The following is an 18823-nucleotide window of genomic DNA, read 5'->3' as shown; positions in this document are numbered from 1 at the left end:
ATAGCAGCTTAACTAGATCAAAAGATTGCTCATGTGTAGGGTGATTATGATAGTAGAAGCCAGTTTCTTATTCTCAGAGAATGGAGATACAATATGGAAATAAGGAAAGCCAGAAAAATCTTGGGGTATTAGGTTAGAATTGGAGGTACTGAAGTGAGCTCATAATATAAAGAGACAGAAGTAGAAATAACTATATATATAATGTGTGTGTGTGTGTGTGTGTGTGTGTGTGTGTGTGTGTGTGTGTGTGTGTGTCCTCTTTAAGGTCCTGGGACCAGTTGATACATTGTGCTAAGAAGCTGAGCACAGTGAATGCCCAAATCTTGGTTTTTAAACATTACCCTCCACTAACAAGAACCAGGGTTCTTAGAGAAATGGCTAATTGCAGTGCTTGGACTGAGAAAAAAATAAGATGAACTCAGAAAATAATGAATGCTCCAAGAATAGAGGAATGTCAGAAGGATACAAAAGCCCACTTAAAGGGACTCCTACTATTCAAACCTGGGATGATTTGAGCTTTGAGATAAATGATAGCAGTGTATAGTAATTCATTGAATAAAATAGGAATCCATGAGTCCACACTAAAATAAATAGATCAATAGATAGAAAAGGTATATAGTTGGAATGGTAGTATTAAAAAATCATTAGCACTGATTAATAGTTCAGACAATAAGTACCAAGAATAAAAACTAGTAGTGAAAGTGAGTTTAGAAATGGGATTTTATATAGTAGGCACAAAATATTAATTATAAAGGAGAAAACAGTAATGTTGAAGTAAAGAAATCTGGCAGACACCCCCATCTTAGGTGGCCAGAGTTCAGCATCAGAACAAAACAAATACTGTATGTTGTCTAATACTATGTAATAAAAAGACTGTAGCATTTGTAATATCCCAGCCAGAAGTATATAACTTGGGTATTAATCATGAGGGAACATTGGACAAAACCAGATAATTGGCTTGTAGTCATCAAAAATGTCAAGATCAAGAAAATCAAGGAAAAAGCAACTGTTCTGAATTGAAAGATACCAGAGAGTCATGACAACTGGATGCAATACGTGATCTGATTTAGATTCTTTGTTACAGAGATTTTACTGGGATGACTAGTGAAACTTGAGCAGGATCTTTGGGTAAAGAGTATTATGGGAATATTGTTACTATTTTTGCAAAATTTCTGTAAATTTTAAATTCCTATAGTAAGTTCGTGTTTTTTTACTTTTAGGCACTGTGATTATAAAGTTGTATCATCTGCATTAAGAGCAGTTGGTAATATTATGACTGATGGTGATATCCAAACACAGGTGAGTTCAGACTTCATTATGATACATTGCTGACATAATGGACTTTAAGAAGTTTATCATGTTTCATACCACTTGATTACATAATTAATCAAGACTTTATTACTGTAATTACACAGGCATCTGTAATGTGACTGTAAGCATATTCTTGATAATGTCATCAGCCTCAAATATTTATCTGTGAAAGCACTATCCTAGACCTATATTGATGTAAACAAGTATAAGATAGGAGTTTGGCTCTTGAGGGATTTACAGGTCAGTTTAGGAGAAAATATAAAAACAAAGCAAATTTACCCAAGTAAATGCTTGCTGAAAGCTGATTGATCAGTAAATGCTATAAAAGCTTAAGAAAGAGGTCGGTGTGCTGAAAATCTTTGTAGGTTCCATAAAGGAGTTGGAACCTAAAGCTAGATCCTAAAAATGGAGAACTTAAGCAAACTAGAAGAGATTTATGTGACAATAGATACAGACATGTGAGGTATGTTGAAGAGGCATTAAACTTGACTAGAAAATGTTAGTGTGATTGTGATTGATTATAAATAGGTTAGAAGTCATGTTGAAAATGGGAGGACTTTTTAATAGTAGATTGAAGAGTGGAAGGAAAGATAGCAAGGGAACATCCCCTGGATTACTACCTGTGTGTTTGCACATGCACACATTATCTGTCTTTCTCTGTCTCTTGGAGGATGGTAAGATACCAAAAAAGGAGTGATGTCAAAATTGACTTCAGATGAGGTAGTCTTTCTTGAAGATAAGAACTCAAATTCTGTAACATAATAGATTCTTATTTGCCACCATAAAGTAAATTTTTTATTCTAATCTATATATTTTATTTCAGTTTTAATCTTTTAAAATCCCATTTAGATATTTAGTTATTAAACAGTTGATCCTAGTTGATAGTTACTAATTCAAAATAGCTCTTAAATAAAAATGCTCTTCTACACACACTGCTCCCAGCTGAACTGCTTCATAAATTATTCAAGTAACTTAATGTAAATCATTGTATTTTGAAAATAATATAATTAATTTTGCCATGGAACAAAGAATGGAAAGGGACAAGGCAGAATATACTCCTTTACAAAAGAATAGTGGAACAGTAAAAATTTTAAACAAATAGACATTGTCTACATTGAAGTTCCTTAACAATTACAGAACTGTATATACTGATTTTTTTTCATCCATTCATTTGGCAAAACTAGAGGGTTGGATCCTGACCAGTCACTAAATCTCTCTTCAAATAGTTACATCATTTGAAGTCTTGAGTGTATTTGTAAACTTGAAAGACATATCTCTGAGTGTCCTGCTTTGTTGCATTTTAGTGGGTTGAATACAGAGCACTTTACACCAACATTAGCAAGTTTTGGCAAAGTGGGAGCGAGGGAAAACAGCAAGTACCTAAGTTTTACTTTGAGAGGTATTTCTTTTTTCTTAATTTGTTTTCAGAATGGTTTTAGTATTTCTGAATAATTCATTAGCATATTTTTATATAGTTTTTTTGCTATAAAGTTTTGTTCCCATTTCTAACTTTTGTTTTAGGTAATTTTGAATTGCTCTGCATTACCCCTGTCTCTTACACTTCTCAGTAGCCCAAACGAATCAGTCAGAAGAGAACCCTGCTGGACTGTTTCTAACATTACCGCTGGAAATAGGGCTCAGAGTCAGGTAAATACCCTTCAGAAATGAGAAAACAGGAAGATCTCAGAAGTCAGTGTGGACATAAATCAGCATTTTATTTTATTTATTTATTTTTTGAATTAATCTTTTTTATTTAGCAGATGATTGATATATACAAGTCACTCTTTGTGGAGGGGTATGGTAGAGGACTTTGGAGTCTTTTTTTTTTTTTTTGTAGATAATTATTTTTTATTGAAGGGTAGTTGACACACAGTATTACATTAGTTTCAGGTGTACAACACAGTGATTCAACATTTATATACATGATAATTCTAGGTACCAGCTATCACCATACCAAGCAGTTACAATATTTTGACTATATTCCTTATGCTATACATTACATCCCGGTTACTTATTTATTTTACAATTGGAAGTGTGTACTTTTTTTTTTTTTTTTGTGAGGGCATCATCTCTCATATTTATTGGTAAAATGGTTGTTAACAACAATAAAATTCTGTATAGGGGAGTCAATGCTCAATGCACAATCATTACTCCACCCCAAGCCTAATTTTCATCAGTCTCCAATCTTCTGAAAAATAATTAACAAGTTCTTACATGGAAAACAAATTCTTACATAGTGAATAAGTTACATGGTGAACAGTACAAGGGCAGTCATCACAGAAACTTTCGGTTTTGCTCATGCATTATGAACTATAAACAGTCAGTTCAAATATGAATACTCATTTGATTTTTATACTTAATTTATATGTGGATACCACATTTCTCTCTTTATTATTATTATTTTTAATAAAATGCTGAAGTGGTAGGTAGATACAAGATAAAGGTAGAAAACATAGTTTAGTGTTTTAAGAGAGCAAATGTAGATGATCAGGTGTGTGCCTGTAGACTATGTGCTAATCCAAGCTAGACAAGGGCAATAAAACATCCACGTATGCAGAAGATTTCTCTCAGAACAGGGGGGTGAGGTTCTAAGCCTCACCTCTGTTGATCCCCAATTTCTCACCTGATGGCTCCCCTGCGACTGTGCCTGTCTTAGGTTGTTCCTCCCTTGAGGAATCTTACCCGTCTCTGGCTAACCAGTCATCTTCCGGGGCCATACAGGGAAATGTTAAGTTGGTAAGTGAGAGAGAAGCCTTATTGTTTGAAAAGGTTAGCTTTTTACCTCTTTGCATATTTATGCCCTGTGGCTTCTATGCCCAGCATTTGTCTTGAGGTATCTTTACCACTTGGAAGAATTATGATACTCAGTAAATTTGATATGAGGCACGAATTCTATTTAAGGGTTGTAATTAGGAAGGAAGAAGAAAAGCTATAGAAGTAGCAGGTGGAAGAAAACATGGGAAGATTGATTATTTCTTTGACATATCTTCTTGTAGAATAACTTCAGCATGTATAGGTTTTAAACTACTAATTAAATTGCGCACACACATTAACATAATAGGAGTATAGTTACATAACCAAAGCATACCTGTAATTACCAGCCATCTTCAGTGAAACCAAGAAAACCAGTTAGGCACCTTAGGCATTTGTGAAAACTTATCTATGATATGGTGGATATTGTCCAACTGAACTTGAACAGTCTGAGAGAAATCAGACAAATTAAAAGAACCCATTCCTGGGGATTGTTAACATCCCATATGTTCTTTTACCAGTAAATAGTCTGTATTTGTAAGATTTTGGAGCGCTACAATTTGCACTTCTCCTAATTCTTGATTGAGTTCCAACAGTATAGATTCAGTCAAATTTGTTGTTTTACTGTATGCACAGGCCAGCTTAGATATCTCCTTCTTCATTCCCATGGCAAGTCCAGGAACTGGTGGGATGAGTGCATCTACAGCTGTAGCAGTGCGTGGATCTTTGTTGGGGTTTTTTGATGGGCATCTTCTGGCATGAGTCTTCCAGAGAGTGCTGATGTTGGAAGTTCTTTTTCATATCGTATCTTAGTTCATTTTCGGGGTAGCCCAATTAGGCTTTGATCCTCTGTTAGTCCATTCTTGAGTTCTGTGATTCTGCTGCTGTTTTGTTCCTTCAGTTTTTCCTTTGTTCTTATATTCCACAGATAAGTGAAATCATTTGGTATTTCTCTTTCTCCGCTTGGCTTGTTTCACTGAGCATAATACCCTCCAGCTCCATCCATGTTGCTGCAAATGGTTGGATTTGCCCTTTTCTTATGGCTGAGTAGTATTCCATTGTGTATATGTACCACATCTTCTTTATCCATTCATCTATCGATGGACATTTAGGTTGCTTCCAATTCTTGGCTATTGTAAATAGTGCTGCGATAAACATAGGGGTGCATTGGTCTTTCTCAAACTTGATTGCTGCATTCTTAGGGTAAATTCCTAGGAGTGCAATTCCTGGGTCAAATGGTAAGTCTGTTTTGAGCATTTTGATGTACCTCCACACTGCTTTCCACAGTGGTTGAACTATTTTACATTCCCACCAGCAGTGTAGGAGGGTTCCCCTTTCTCCACAGCCTCGCCAGCATTTGTAGTTGTTTGTCTTTTGGATGGCAGCCATCCTTACTGGTGTGAGGTGATACCTCATTGTAGTTTTAATTTGCATTTCTCTGATAATTAGGGATGTGGAGCATCTTTTCATGTTTCTGTTGGCCATCTGTATTTCTTTTTTGGAGAACTGTCTGTTCAGTTCCCCTGCTCATTTTTTAATTGGGTTATTTGTTTTTTGTTTGTTGAGGTGTGTGAGCTCTTTATATATTCTGGACTTCAAGCCTTTATCAGATGTATCATTTTCAAATATATTCTCCCATACTGTAAGGTTCCTTTTTGTTCTATTGATGGTGTCTTTTGCTGTACAGAAGCTTTTCAGCTTAATATAGTCCCACTTGTTCATTTTTGCTGTTGTTTTCCTTGCCCGGGGAGATATGTTCAAGAAGAGGTCACTCATGTTTATGTCTAAGAGGTTTTTGCCTATGCTTTCTTCCAAGAGTTTAATGGTTTCATGACTTACATTCGGGTCTTTGATCCATTTTGAGTTTACTTTTGTATATGGGGTTAGACAATGGTCCAGTTTCATTCTCCTACATGTAGCTGTCCAGTTTTGCCAGCACAATCTGTTGAAGAGACTGTCATTTCGCCATTGTATGTCCATGGCTCCTTTATCAAATATTAATTGACCATATATGTCTGGGTTAATGTCTGGATTCTCTAGTCTGTTCCATTGGTCTGTGGCTCTGTTCTTGTGCCAGTACCAAATTGTCTTGATTACTATGGCTTTACAGTAGAGCTTGAAGTTGGGGAGTGAGATCCCCCCTACTTTATTCTTCTTTCTCAGGATTGCTTTGGCTATTCGGGGTCTTTGGAGTTTCCATATGAATTTTTGAATTATTTGTTCCAGTTCATTGAAGAATGTTGCTGGTAATTTCATAGGGATTGCATCAAATCTGTATATTGCTTTGGGCAGGATGGCCATTTTGACGATATTAATTCTTCCTAGCCACGAGCATGGGATGAGTTTCCATCTGTTAGTGTCCCCTTTTAATTTCTCTTAAGAGTGACTTGTAGTTTTCAGAGTATAAGTCTTTCGCTTCTTTGGTTAGGTTTATTCCTAGGTATTTTATTTTTTTTGATGCAATTGTGAATGGAGTTGTTTTCCTGATAAATCAGTATTTTATCAGTGATTTTTTTTTTAGTGAGTTACTAAAAAAGATCTTTAAAAGACTCTTGAGAAGAATTATAAAGAATATGGCCTTTCCTCCTCTAAAATAATATTTACTTATAGTACTCTAGTGAGGAATAACAATTACATATATATAATTGCCCAGTACAGTGCCTGAAAAATATGATTATTAGTCTTTAAAAGAGATCAATTTCATTAGTTTTAAATTAGGCAATAATCCTCCTCTGAAAGCTTTTAAATAATGATTTATTAGGGTCCTGTCCAGCTCCTTGAATAAATAATTTCTTATCCATTTTGATCAACCATCTGCCTTGTGCTCTATTATTTTTTAAATGTATATTCCTTTAATATATTCTCCAGTCTTAAAAGAAAAGTATGTGAAAATTTGTTGAAAGACTAGAAATAAAATATTTCCAAAGGCATTTCCAAAAAGGCTGATATTTTAACGCCATTGGATTTCAAGATTTCTCTATTTACTAATAGTTTTTAAATAATATTTCCACTGTTTATGCTGTATCATTTTTCTTCCTCAGGCTGCTACAGATGCAAATATTTTTCCTCTTTTGACTGAGATTCTGCAGAAAGCAGAGTTTCACACAATAAAAAAATCAGCTTTGGCTGTAACTTATGTGGCATACAGAGGCACTCCAGAACAAATAAGGTGTGATACATATTTTTTTAATTGCTTTTTAAATGTAAATGAAACAAAATTTGAAATAATACTTACTTTTTATTAGCTGATGAAACTAGAACATTATTTTTAAGTCAGTTTAATAAGCATATCTAATGTGAAATGATAGTTTATTGTATCACTTATTCATTCATAGTGGTTTATTTTTTTCATTTAAAGTATGATTAGCATCATTGTCCTTGGCAGACTATTTATGAAAATCAGGATTTTTAAAAATCTGAAAAAGAATGATTGACATTAATTTGCAAAATATGCTACCGTGGGCACTAAATACTCTTTAGACCATTAAAACCACATTCATGGAATTTTATTATATAGATAGCTCATCAATTTGAATATCCACTCATTTAAAATAAAATTTGAGTAGACTTGCATGTGTATAGTAATGTTCTTCAAAATGGTTGTTAGGCCTTACCTGTGGATGGTATCTTTTATTCTTCTATACTAATTTTTCTGTTTTTTTCTTTATGATAGCTTTTTGACTCCGAGCCTTTTATTGTTTATTTACTTATTTATTTCACTAACAACATAAATAATAGGTACATGGGCTTTGAAGTTAGTCTGCTTTCAGATTGCACTCCCTCAGTGAAAATTGTGTTACCTTGACAAAATTATTCAACCTCTCCAATCCTTAGTTTCTTCATTTTCTAAATGGACTCAAAAATGGATAATACCTTATGGTAGTGTCTTGACAATTGCAATTCATACATTTAAAGTGTTTAATGTGGTTTCTAAACATTACATACTCTACTAAGATTGTCTGCTATTATCATTATTTGTAATCATTATTTTTATTACCATTACTGATTCCTAAGTCTCTTTTCCCCCATGGCAAAGCCACTTTGCACTTATGTAAAAGCCTGGCTTCCTCTAAAATCTTACTGTTGTGCAGATTCCTCCATGAAACTCAGAACGTTTTTGGTTTCTTGAAGTGACTGGGAAGTATTTTCAAATGAGTGTTTGATACACTTCTCAATTTATAAAGTAAGTTAGACTATGATGCTATTGTACCAGCCACTTAGAAGATACCTTTCAGTTTTACTATTATCTTGGTCTGTCAGATTCATATCTCTATATGTTGATAATATCTGTCTCTGCGTTTTATTTTCCACTATGTCTCTTTGCTTTAATCAATATTTCCATTTCATTTTTGTCATGAATACAAGCAGTAATAAGATCTTTCCTTTATTTTAACTAATTTTTTTTTAAGGCTAATGTTATTTTTATTTGCTTTGGGTCCCAAAGCTTATTTGTTCACCTGCAAATAGTTGTGTTTTTTCAAATTATTTTCTTCATATGTTTACTCCATATATTATTGCTTAAATTTATTAGTATGAGTCAAATATCCAAACTGAGATCATTATATTTCTAACCATTTTCACTATTTCATTAATTCTGCATATATGGGAAGATGTCTTGATCTCAGATTAGTGTCAGCATGCACACCAGTAATATTTGTTGAATATCTAATGTCTACCAGTTCTTGACAGCCTGCTAAGACATTTCAGTTATTGAGCAAGAGCAGTGTATCAGCTACTTTCATGCTTTTTCTCTCCTTTACCTTCATAACTATTTGAGATAGTTATTCATGTAATAAGTTGGTCAATTATAGTACAGTAGTACATGGCAAGTAAGTGCTCCAGTGAAAGTATATACTTTAAAAAAAAAAGGTATGGAAACTAACTTTTATTGAATGCCTACTGTGTCTCACAGCAGCCCTCTGAGCTTGGTGCTATTATTGTCCCCATTTTAGAATGGGAAAGCTGAGGCACAGAGCACTTACCCAGTCATACAACTAATAAGGAATGGAATTGGGACATTGAGCATGCATTCTGGCTTCAGAACATGTGTTTTATTTCAATGGGTAATACAGACTTTTTGCCAAGTGAACAAAGCAGTTACCTTATATTATAGAGAATGGAAAAAGAACTAACAACAACTAGAAAAGGACAAGGCATTAAGAAATAAATGGAGTAAATTTTGTGAAAATTATTTATTAAAAGTATTCACAACATGGCCTGTTTTTCTCCTAGAAGCCTTCTATGCTTCTGAAACACAAGGTATTTCAAAATACTATCTATGTGTTTATGGGAATTTTCCTGAAGTTTGATTTAGGTGTCCCTTCTTCCTCTCCAGCTCTACCTAACTCCATACAATCCCCATGTGTATGCACAGTCTCACCTTTAAAAAGAAAAAGAAAAACATTTTTGTAATATTTGCAATACCATTTATTGCTAATTATGCTAAATTATAAGAGTAAAGATAATTTTCAGGTTCCTACTATGTAAGTGAAAATTTAAATGTTTTTAATGTTTGAGTTTGTATAGGAATAATTGTTTATATAACATTTCACTGAAGAATATTTTCAGGTCATCAATATAAATAATATGTAAGTCTTTTCTGTGGCATCTTACTACACTGATGGACAGTAACTGCAATGGGGTATGGGGGAACTCGATAATATGGGTGAATGTAGTAACCACATTGTTTTTCATGTGAAACCTTCATAAGAGTGTATATCAATAATATATTAATTAAAAATTGTAAAAACAAATACAATATAAGTCTTTTCTAAAAATTTTTTACCACTTTTCTCATTTTAATTATTTTGAAGGTATTTGGTAGCCTTAGGTTGCATTGAACTACTTTGTAACCTGTTGACTGTTATGAATTCAAAAATAGTCCCAAGTGGCTTTAAATAGACTAGAAAATATTTTACATCTTGGAGAACAAGAATTTAAGCAGAATGGAAAAAGCATTAATCCATACTGTGCTGTCATTGAAGAAGTATGGTAAGCAGTTAAAAATTTATGATTACAGTTAATTCTTTTTTTAAATTGATAGAATTGACATGTAACATTAGATTGGTTTCAGGTGTACACCATGATTTAATATTTGTATATACTTCAAAATGATCACAGTAAGTCTAGTTAACCTCTGTCACCATACATAGTTACAAAAATGTTTTTCTTGTGATGAGAATTTTTAAGGTTTATTCTTAGCAAACATACAAATAAACACTTTCAAATGTACAATACATTATTAACTAGAGTCCCCCATGCTGTACATTACATCCCTGTCATATTTATTTAAAACTAAAAGTTCATACCTTTTGACCTGCTTTACCCATTTCACCTACCTCTGGCAACCATCAGTCTATATTCATGTTTGTTTTTTGGGTTTTTAAAATGTGTTCCATGTGTAAGTGAGATGGTATAGTATTTGTCTTTGACTTTACTTCTTTTAGCATAATGCCTTTGAGGGCCATCCAGTATGTCACAAATGGCAAGATACATCCCTTTTTATGGCTGAATAATATTCCATTCTCTATGTATATATATAGCACATTTTTCTTCTACTGACATATTGTTGATATACAGTCTTATATTGGTTTCAAATATACAACACAATGGTACAAGTTACCCATATTACTAAATCCTCACCCCCACTAGTGTGGTTACGATCTGTCAACATAGAAAAATGTTACAGAAGCATTGATTGTATTTTCCATGTTATCCTACCATCCCCCTGACCAACTTATACTATGATTGAGAATTTTTTCACCCCTTTATCTCCCTTACCCACCCCACCTACCTACCCCAAGCTCTCTCCCATGGTAACCTGTAGTCAATTCTCAGAGTTATGAGTCTACTGCTGTTTTGTTCATTCTGTTTTGTTTTATATTCCACACATAAGTGAAATCATATGGTATTTGTCCTTCACCTGAATTATTTCACTGAGCATAATAATACCCTCTAGATCCATCCATGTTGTTGCAAATAGCAGGATTTCTTTTTAATGGCTAAATAATATTCCATTGTGCATATGTACCACTTCTTTATCAATTTATCTGTTTATGGACACTTAGGTTGCTTTTGTAAATAATGCAGCAAATAAACATAGCAGTGCATATCTATTCAAATCAGTGATTTCATTTTCTTTGGGTAAATTCCTAGGAGTGGAATTACTGGGTCAAATGTTATTTTATTTTTAGTTTATTTGAGGAAACTCCTTATTGCTTCCCACAGCAGTTGTACCAATTTACATTTCCACCAATAGTGTAGGAGGGTTCCTATTTCTCTACATCCTCACCAACACTTGTTATTTCTTTTGTATAGTGGCCATTCTAACTAGTGTGAGATCATATCTCATTGTGGTTTTGATTTGCATTTCCCTGATGATTAGCAATGTGGAGCATGTTTTCATGTGTCTGTTGGCTATCTGTATTTCTTCTTTGAAAAAATGTCTGTTCAGGTCCTCCACACAGTTTTTAATTTTAATTGGATTATTTGTTTTTTGGGTGTTGAGTAAGTTCTTCATATGTTCTTCAAATATTTTGGATGTTAACCTCTTATCAGATAAGTTTTTTATGAATATTTTCTCCCTTTGCTTTTTTGTCCATTGCTTTTTTGTTCTACTGATGGTGTCCTTTACTATACAGAGCTTTTTAGTTTGATGTAGTCCCACTTGTACATTTTTTTTGTTTCTCTTGCCTGAGGAGTTGTGTCCAGGATAAAATTGCTCATGTTCATTTATGTTCACAAGATTTTTGCCTGTTTACTTCTAAGAGTTTTACAGTTTCATGACTTATATTCAGGTCTTTGATCCATTTCAAGTTTACTTTTGTGTATGGAGTCAGACAGTGATCTAGTTTCATTCTCTTGCATGGAGCTGTCCAGTTTTCCCAACACCAGTTATTGAAGAGGCTGTCTTTTCCTCATTGTGTATTCATGGCTCCTTTATCAGATATTAATTGACTATATATGCATGGGTTTATATCTGGGCTCTCTCTTTTCCATTGATCTGTGGATCTGTTCTTATGCCAGTAGCATAGTGTTTTGATTATCATAGCTTTGTAGTATAGCTTGAAGTCAGGGAGTGTAATTCCCCCAGACTTTGTTCTTTCTCAGGATTGCTTTGGCTCTTTGGGGTCTTCTGTGGTTCTATGTGAATTTTAGAACTATTTGTTCTAGTTCATTGGAAAATGCTGGTATATCACATTTTCTTTTCCCATTTACCCATTGATGGGCATTTAGGTTGCTTCCATGTCTTGGCTATTGTAAATAATGCTGCAATGAACATGGGGGTGCATATATCTTTTTGAGTTACTGATTTTTATTTTCTTCAGATAAATACCCAGAAGCAGAAAAGCTGAGTCATAGGGTAATTCTGTTTTTAATATTTTGAGGAATCTCTATAGTGTTTTCCATAGTGGCTGAACCAGTTTACATTCCTACCAATAATGCACAAAGTTTCCCTTTTCCCCACACCGTCACCAACAATTGTTATCTCTTATGTTTTTAATAATAGCCATTCCAACAGGTGTGAAGTTATATCTCTTTATGGTTTTGATTTGTATTTCCCTGATGATTAGTGATATTGAACACCTTTTCAAGTATCTGTTGGACATCTGTATGTCTCCTTTGGGAAATGTCTGTTGAGATCCTCTGCCCACTTTGTTTTTGGGAGGGCATCTCTCATATTTATTGATCATATGGTTGTTAACAACAATAAAATTCTGTACAGGGGACTCAATGCACAATCATTAATCAACCCCAAGCCTAATACTCAACAGTCTCCAATCTTCTGAAGCATAACGAACAAGTTCTTACATGGTGAACAAGTTCTTACATAGTGAATAAGTTCTTACATGGTGAACAGTGCAAGGGCAGTCACATCACAGAAACTTTCGGTTTTGATCACGCATCATGAACTATAAACAATCAAGCGAGATATGATTATTCATTTGATTGTTATACTTGATTTATATGTGAATCCCACATTTCTCCCTTATTATTATTATTATTTTTTTTAATAAAATGCTGAAGTCCTCTGCCCACTTTTTAATCTGATTGTTTGATTTTTTTGCTATTGAGTTGTATGAGTCCTTTATACATTTTGGATATCAACCCCTCATCAGAGAAATTATTTGCAAATATTTTCTCCCATTCTGTAGATTGCATTTTCATTTTGTTGTTGGTTTCTTTGCTGTGCAGAAACTGTGTAGTTTGATACAGTACCACTTGTTTATTTTTGCCTTTGTTGCCTTTGCTTTTGGTGTTAAACCTAAAAAATCATCCCCACGACCAATGTCAAGGAGCTTACTGCCTGTTTTCTAGGTGTTCTATAGTTTCAGCTGGTACATTCATGCTGTTGATTGGTTATTTTGACTTAAATATCTTTTGAAACTTGAGTAACAATTTTGTTTATGTATATATGCTTTGTATAATAGGTCTGGATAAAATTAAATTTCTTCAAAGCCATGAAAGTCAGGAAATTTACAAAAAGGCTTTTGATCTGATTGAACATTGCTTTGGTGTAAAAGAAGACCCCAGCATTGTCCCTCAGGTGGATGAAACCCAACAACAGTTGATATGTCAGCAATAGGAAGCACCAGTGGAAGAGTTTAAACTTTAACTTGGTTGGGGGGAAAATTAATGGCTAAAAAGTTTAGCATCTCTTCTTTGTTGCAGGGTCAGTAGGAATGTTTTGTATGTTTTTATGTAGAACAGAAAAGAAACAAGTTGATGCACTTTTAAAAAGCAAAACAAAAGTTTTCATTCAGATGTAACCTTTCGTTGTAGTTTTCTTTATATTTTGGTGTGCCTGTATTTGTCTTTATTGTATTATCTATTTTTTGTGCCTATTTGTGAATAATACATTATGAAATTATTCAATAATTTAAGCTTTAAAAGGAGGACTTTGGTAAAATGTTACACAAGAGTTCTGAACTTTTTCTAGCATTCTTAAAAACTGCACATTAGCAGTACAGCTATTGATAATTACATTTTGGCAGTATGCATGGCAGAGGCTGACATGCCCAGTCTCTACTTAATCTACCTCTATCTTGAAGCAAAAACAAAACCAAAACTGTCAGAAACATGAAATAATGTAAAAGCTAAATTAGAATGTGAAAATATCTATTATCTTAAATTATAAGTCAGTGTGCTGTAGGTTATATGTTGTAAAACAAAACAAAAATTTACAACAGAAATCCTGTAAACTTTATTTATAAAACAGAAGAAATATTGTACAGATTATTAAAATGCAGCAGTTGTGAAAAGAGTAGCTGTTCATGTTGTACACATTAAAATAATCACATGTTTAAATATTAGTGTTTTTAACATAAAAATGCTATTATATCAGTATATTTTGTATTTTGACCAAGTATGCTACCATTTCTTAAATAATGCTTTATCATTTTTTCACTCTTCATTTTAAAAAGCATCATGATGAGGATGCCATCATGAGGCTGGTGCCTGATAGCAAAAATAACACTGTAATTCTTTCTCTGATTTTTGAGGACAGTAATTGAAAAGTTTCTATTTCTTATAATGAATTTAGGTACTTGAATGGCAAAATTATCCTGAAGAAATCACCTTGTTATATGTTAAATTTTATTAAATGCACTTAATGTTTGGACACCAATGGCTGATACTAATGAAAATTTCCAAGAATTCTTTAATATGGTTGAAATCTGTAATGGGATTTTTTTTTTTTTGGTAATACTCAGAGGATACTGCTGCTTGTTATGAATCAGTTTGTATTTGTATCAGTTTGATCAATATAATGTATGTATTTTATGTAATAACAGAAACCTCTTCCAACTTTTTATATAAGTTTCAGTAGGAAATTACATATATATATTTATTTATAGGTTACATATACATGTGTTGTCTGTGTGTTACTCTCACAGTACTAGGTAGAGTTTTCTAAGCAGATATGGTACTGTTGAACTCAGTATTGCCATTTTATGCAGCCTATTTACATTTTCAATTATATACCTAATGTATTTATTTAAAAATTGGTTTACAACTTTTTTAAGATAGGAACTAAAGCATTTTTGATATGATTAATAGTCTATTCTGTAAAGTAAATGTTCATTTATGATAGCATGATGTTTCTGCAGGAAATCAGAGGCATTGTTACAAGAAGATAATGTATGTAGAACTTTTAAATAGTATGACACTTTGTAAATTATATTCATGAAACTAAGCTTTTGGCAAGACTCTTAAAACCTACAGCTATAAAATCAGGTTTAAATGGTCCATAGTGCTGGCTACATCTGCTAAACCCCTTTTATATTGTTAAGTTGAGGATTGTTATCTATGCCCTTTTTATTGTAGTGTTAAGTTAAAAAGTTTAATATAAAAAGTTTTCTTTTGCATTGTGTATATTCAAAAGAACAGAGTTGTTATATTAAAGATTACCAATATGATGGTGTATTTATCAGATAAACACATTTTTTGGTGCAGATGACTCTTAACTATCAGGTGACAGGGTATTCCACTCTTTCCATTCTACTGGACTTGATAATGCAGCATAATTCATAAATAACCAGCTGTGCCTTTTATTTTGAGGACTCTGAAGTCACATTAATAAATCTCTTAGCCAAGCCTTTCAAACAAAATAGTTTTCAGGGAAGGAAAAATAATGTGTATGTGTGTGCATATTTACATTTATTTAATTAAATTTGGTGGGTTTTTTTGGTCTGAATTTGAATTTTTACCCGTTAATCTATACAATTATGTTTGTTTTATATTTGTAAGTACTTGACTCATTGGTCTGGTTTTTGTTTTTGTTTTTTTACTGTACGTTTTATTTTGAAAGGTGTTTCTAGAACTTAATTTTTAGTGTTAATTTGTTCACCAGAAAAAAAAAGAAAGAAAAAGCAAAAAATCTTCTGGCACAGAAATTACATGTCATTTGGTAACTGTAAAACCTGTTTGCAGCAAAAGTTGATTCGTTGGATAAGGTACTAAAAGAAGCATTTTATCTCTGCCTTCATTTTTTCTTAGGGAGCATTATGGAAAAAGTATAATACAAAGTCTTGGTAGATTTTTGTTTTAAATTCAGTCTACTGGCTGCTTTATGAAACTGTGAAATCAAAGTAATTGTTGCTAACCTTTATTCATTTTTGTCATAGCATTACTGTTTTTTGAAATGTGACATATTAGTAGCCAGTATGATAGGGCTCTAAAAGGATAATGTGTCTTTAAATTCTGACGGGAGTGGGATGAGGGATGATATTCTTGCCCAAGTAAAGAAACCAATATTTAAGCAGTGCACAATATTAAGAAATGTTGCTGCACTATATTAAAAATAATAAAATACTATTTTACCAATGCATTTATATAAATGTGTGTTTCATTTGTTCCTTCTTAGAATTGTGTATCCCACAGAGCAAAACAGATGCCTTCATTGATTAAAAGTCTGTCCACTCTCTAAAACTAGTAAGATTTTTCATTGTAGCACACTGATAAAGAGGTGTGTTGCTTTTATTTTAGAACTTACATATTCCACTGTAATGTCTAATTTATCTTTGTATCTCAAGCCTTGGCAATTAGTGGACATGCACGTGTTTTAATTAAGATTATTTTCTTTCCTTTTCTGTTATTTTAATGTAATATGACACATTTATTTAAGGAGTAGAGTTTTAAAACTAATAAATAGGAATCAGAGGGAATGTCTGACTTTCTTAAATGTACTGGGATACCAGGTCACACAATAGCCAAGTGTAGGCACCCCCTGGCCTAGTGTTTCTGTTTTTGTCATTTTCTTCTACTGCCATGTTTTTTTGCTTTGGCTGGTTTCGTTTCCTTCAGTATTTGAAACTATGATTACATACTAGTAAAAGTAATTTTAGGATAGCTTGCTCCCAGTAAGGCAGCCTGCAGTTTTATTGGCAAATACTATTTGAAAAAGTCTGAAAATACAATTTATACATCAAACAATGTAAATATGCAGCAGAGTTGCCTTCCAAGGAATCCCTTAGTATACCCTTTAATAATGTGTTTGCTAAATTTTATATACATTCTTTAATTTTCTTTCTTTTAATACCTGAACAGTTGACTAGCTAAGTTCAATGAGCACATGATTCTCCACTTCTGTCACATCAAATGACTTTTTATGTATGTTTCAGTAGTTGAAGTTTTAGGAGACATATACATTCATAGTGCTTTAACATTTAAATTTTTCACTCTGTTAGGAATTTAAAATTTCAAATAATTGCACTGGCAAGCTCTGCTGTACAGCCCCATCAGAACTAAAATGTTGATTGGGGCAACCCACCAATAGGTAATTTGGAATGCTCAGTAGTTAATGCACAAACATTTTAATTTGGAAACAGTAGGCAGTTTAGGAAATTCAATGTCTAATGCTCAGAAGTGCCTGTTGTTTAAAAATAGAATGTTTTAAATCTGTTGAAAACTTTTTGAGGGATCCCTCCTGTTGCCTTTCAGTTATGGTTAACATGTTTTTTAAAGCCATTATCTAAACATGGCAAAATTTAATACACTTTTTAGAGTTTCAATATGACTCAATATTTTCTGAACATTCCATATTTTAAATTGTTTTATTTAAAGTTTTCCAAATTGTTGCTATGGTATAGAAATGTAATTGATTTTATATATTAATCACATCTAACAACTTTGTAGATTGATTAATTCCAATTTGTAGATGATGTGGGGTTTTCTTAGAACACTATTAACTGAATAATGTCATTCACTTCAAATCTTTATTTCTTTTTCTTGTCTTACTGCATTAGGTAGGATCTCCTACAACATTGATTAGAAATAGTAATAGCTTTAAGCTCCAAATGCACCCTTCGTCAACCTAGTTTGTGATATTGGTACTGTGGACCCTGTAAACATTTCTCTTTTGCCAGGTGGCATGGTAAGCTTTGTCAGTAGAAGGCATTAGAGGGACACTGATGAAAGAAGATGATTCTCATTCTATTCTAGTGTGCTTTTCTCCCTTTTTGCTCCTGTGATGCTCAGTCAGTAAAGAAGACTTACTGGGGCTCACCGCTAGTATAGTTTCAGTGGTTCCCCTGCAGGGAGCTTCATGGTAAGTTTCAGAGGCATCTCCAATCAGTTCCCAGCAAGTTCACTGGCACTTCCATGGGCATACTCCGTCATTACATTTTTTTTCATTGTTTGCTTTAGGACTTAAAATAGCGTTTTGAAGTTCATCTGCTTTGAAGCATATCACATATAAACTGCACTTTCCTTTTCAGCACTTGAAATGTTGCTAGTGCCATGGAGAAACAGCTTTTAATTTTAGTTTATTTTAAGTTAAAGTTAAAAATTGGTAACTTATTCAGTTATTAGAAAACCAAAGTATATTTGGAACAACTTGGATATGGGAATCTTTATTTTTCCATAAATTTTATGAAGCCTAAAATAGACCAAGTATTTCCTATCAAAAGTTAGCCTTTGAGTCAAGATATAAAATCCACATTTGGTTTCAAAGATTTCAAAAGCTTTACTTTTTAATATGGCTGTTAGAAAATTGTAAATTACATATGTGGCATTATTTTGCTATTTGGCAACTCTGGTATAAGAAACAATATGGTGTACTTCCATTTTCTCCCTCTCTGCCTTCGTGCTGCTGTTATCATATATTTTACTTCTAAGTTTGTTATAAACTCAATATATATTTTTAAATTTTGCCTTAAATAGTCAATTACTTTTAAAAGGTTTAAAAATTTTTAATTTTAGATATTTACCTACACTGTTATCTTTTCTAGTGCTGTTCGATTCTTTGTGTAGGTCTAGATTT

The 18823-nt window shown here is 33.0% G+C and overlaps 1 protein-coding gene across 1 annotated transcript in view; it reads left to right on the top strand.

The window, feature by feature from the left end:
• KPNA5 (karyopherin subunit alpha 5) overlaps positions 1-16387 on the top strand; it is a 54622-nt gene extending 38235 nt beyond the window's left edge. Inside the window, 5 exon segments of the mRNA XM_057489232.1 lie at positions 1221-1299; positions 7104-7231; positions 9876-9945; positions 9947-10053; positions 13450-16387. Of these exon segments, the coding sequence (XP_057345215.1) occupies positions 1273-1299; positions 7104-7231; positions 9876-9945; positions 9947-10053; positions 13450-13678 (561 nt within the window). The 5' untranslated portion in view covers positions 1221-1272 and the 3' untranslated portion in view covers positions 13679-16387.
• The last annotated feature ends 2436 nt before the right edge of the window (positions 16388-18823 follow it).

This window comes from Manis pentadactyla, chromosome 12 (genome assembly GCF_030020395.1).
Source record: "Manis pentadactyla isolate mManPen7 chromosome 12, mManPen7.hap1, whole genome shotgun sequence".
Lineage (NCBI taxonomy): Eukaryota > Metazoa > Chordata > Mammalia > Pholidota > Manidae > Manis > Manis pentadactyla.
Note: the sequence above shows the minus strand (reverse complement) of the source record. Positions and strands in the feature narration are given on the sequence as shown.